General features: G+C 38.2%; 1 protein-coding gene across 1 annotated transcript; it reads right to left on the bottom strand.

The window, feature by feature from the left end:
* Positions 1–1370: 1370 nt before the first annotated feature.
* On the bottom strand, positions 1371–2574 carry si:dkey-30j10.5 (the record flags this gene model as incomplete). The annotated part of the gene is given in 1 exon segment (XM_035678987.1): positions 1371–2574. A coding segment is annotated over 1 exon segment (882 nt). The 3' UTR covers positions 1371–1683.
* Between the last annotated feature and the right edge of the window lie 765 nt (positions 2575–3339).

Raw genomic sequence — 3339 nt, forward strand, 5'->3', positions numbered from 1 at the left:
ATTATGCAATCCACCTTTATATGTATCTTTATATATATATTTAATATTTATGTTCAGTTGTGTCCACAAGGGAATACAAAATATATTGATTAATAATCACTTGCCATTGTGTTTTCTTTTTCAAAGCTTATCCTAATTTGAACTGTTGCTTGGTTTCTCATCTTTAAATGAAATGTGTCCCACTGAATAATCATCAAGATTAGTTTTACTGTAACACACTGGCCTCCAGTTCTCCAAGTGTAATATCTAAACTTCACCAGCAGATGTCAATGTACACCACAGAGTCAGCCACCATTTGATCAAGTGAAGTTCATCCTCACACTGCTGCAGTCATAGTGCATGGTGAACACTGTATGAGGCAGAGAGCTCCTAAAAGTATCATGTGGAAAATGTAGCAAGGTGTGGCCCAGCTGTGTATCTTAGCCATCATATTTCTGTAGGGTCAAAGGAGACCTTTAAATATGAACTCGTTCATTTGGTGTGGTTAACTGGACTTATTGTGACCGGTCACTTCCTGTAGGTTCATTCTTTTAAAAAGTCATTACATTTTACTATCTTATTTAGTAAAAACATTATTTGTGTGAAATCCCTAATATCGGTAGTAAAAATAACAACAATATAATATACTGACAATATATAATAAAGATGAAATAATAGAAAATCGGTTGGAATGGAAGTAAAAAGAAAATTAGTAAATTAAAGTAATATAAAAGGTAGAAGAAATCAATGACTTCATAATGACTTCATGTGTGGCTGTGGCCTTTTGTTTACATTATATGTTCTTAGTTATAGTTTGAGTTCCTGGGTTTCGTTCTGCATGTATTATTGTCTGTTTGCTTCCTTTGCTTTAGATTTAAGGTTGTTTAGTTCTTGCATGTATTGAATTTGAGGATCATGTGCTTTGGTCATTGACTTGCATAGCTTAACAGCGTAACTATGGGCACGCCACATTGAACTCATGGGGGTTCAATAGATGACTGCAGCCTGGGGATCGCTCTCATATTGTAAAAAGACATTTGACCTTTTTTACTCTCTATTCATTAGCTTTTTCATATATTGTTTTAAGGTCCTGTTAACATTGTTAGTGTTAACAAGTCTGTTTATTTTCAAATCAATGATTTATCTTGTGTTTTCATCTGTTGGGTAATTAATACTTCTTACCCCTGTTAGAAACCAGTAGTCCTAGGCTCATTCCTAGGTCATTAAAATACATTTAAGCTTACCGGGTTTTATTAAAGCTGTTTATTTTCACTTTCCACTTACAAAATGTCTCTGATTTTTCTGCATGATAACAGTGATGGGCAGAAGATGTTAAACATTTCTATTGTATGGAGTCTGAAGCAAACACACATCACAGGCAAATTTGTCTTTATTAAAAAAGAAGGAAATGTGCAGAATAAAGTGATACAGAGGCGTAATATGCATCGTACAACGATCGATTAACATTGTTGAAAAACATATTTTGAAAGTTTGACAGTACGACCCATATACCATTGATACTCTCTGATATAACCAGGAGTCTACTGTAATATCATTAATCACATTGTCTCATATACTGTATGAAAAGAGAGAAAAGGGTTAGAAACAATCATCAAAATCATTTAACAGCATTGTTGGACTGAGCTTTGCACTTGTGCTGATGATTCTCAGCTCTGTTAACATGAAGAACTCTTTCTCAGGCTTTCACTGATAGTAAGACACGTACTCAGTGCTGCCATTATTCCCTGCATTGAGATTTCGTTGAATAACATTGGCACCAGCCTTCTTATACACTTCAACAGCAGCCATGTTGAGAAGCAGGGTGATGGCCTTAATGGGATTGTTGACTCCATCCTTCCTGTACCACAGGTATATCAGGTTATCACAGGTTCCTTCGTTGAGGTTCACATTCACTGGAATGTAATTCTGCTGCTGAAGGGCCTGACGCTCGGTTTCATTGGTGGAGACATTCAGATCAGTGAGTGCACCCTTGCAGTTGGTGGTCTGACGGTACCAGATGAAGACATAGGCTCCTCCTGCACCCCTATTAGTATCTTCATCCACACGGATGTACCCCTGCCTAAAGAGGTCGGAGTCTGAGCCGGAGGAATCAGTGGCAGTGACATCACAGATGTATGTTTGTTTCTCTCTCTTCACCCAGATGTGGATCCAGTCCCCTCTAGCACCACGGTTCACATCACAGGCCAGTCTCTCCCACCCCTGGCGAAGCTTCATGCCTTCACTTCCTGCATCTGTAGTGACATCAATTTCCACTATGGGAGTATGGAACTCTCTATTTACCCCTCTGAAGTACCACAGGTAGATGACACTACCATGTGCTCCATCATTGAGGTCTTTAGCGACCTTTGTGTAGCCTGCATTGATCAATCCAACAGCCATTTCATCATTGAATGTAAGTTGAATCCTGGTGATTGCGGTTGAGCCGTATTTGTACCAAATATAGATGTACTTTCCTCCTACCCCTTTGTTCAGATCAACATTGATTTTCTTGTAGCCTTGGGCCTGGAGCTTTTGCTCATCATCAGAATCAAGGGACACATCAAGGTGGGTGATGTATTTGGTCATTGTGGGTAACTGCAGACAAAAAAGAAGATCATGAGTGAACAAAATGAAGTTAGAAGCATGACTGCGACTTTTCACAGGAGCTCCAGTATGATAAGGAAACAATTAAATATCATTATTATAAATGTGCATTGAGAAAGGAGCCATTTACAATATTATCAATGAAGATGTAAAACAGTAAAATGTTTGATTCACAGGTAGAAAATAATAAAAATATTGAACACTTACGTGTCTGCTGACAGTGAAGATTTGGCAGTAAGAAACTGATCTGCGGATCAACTGATCTGTTGTACCAACCAGCAGTCAGCTGTCTTTATATAGAGAATAGAGATGCTGTGGCTCATTGAGCAATCACTACTTGGTATGATCATTACTGAGGAGTCACATTCCAAAAGAATTTTGGAGAGAGAGAGAGGGAAGAGAGGCAGTGCAGTTGCACCATGGGAAATCCCCCCGATAAGTCTAGGCCTATAGCAGCATAAAAACACACCTACAAGTGTTCCCATGAAGTGTTTTTAATTAATTTCAGTGTAAGTCAACTGATACTCATCCATAAAGTCTTATGTCCATTTCTGTGTAAGTACAGGTAGTAGTTATCAATAGTTGACAAGCTTTTAGTACGGGTCAATAAAACACACACACCTACAAGTTCCCATGAAGTGTTATGTCCATTTCTGTGTAAGTACAGGTAGTAGTTATCAAAAGTTGACAAGCTTTTAGTACGGGTCAATAAAACACACACACCTACAAGTTCCCATGAAGTGTTATGTCCATTTC

The sequence above is a fragment of the Morone saxatilis genome, unplaced genomic scaffold (assembly GCF_004916995.1).
Source record: "Morone saxatilis isolate NCDOM2014 unplaced genomic scaffold, NCSU_SB_2.0 Contig7, whole genome shotgun sequence".
Lineage (NCBI taxonomy): Eukaryota > Metazoa > Chordata > Actinopteri > Moronidae > Morone > Morone saxatilis.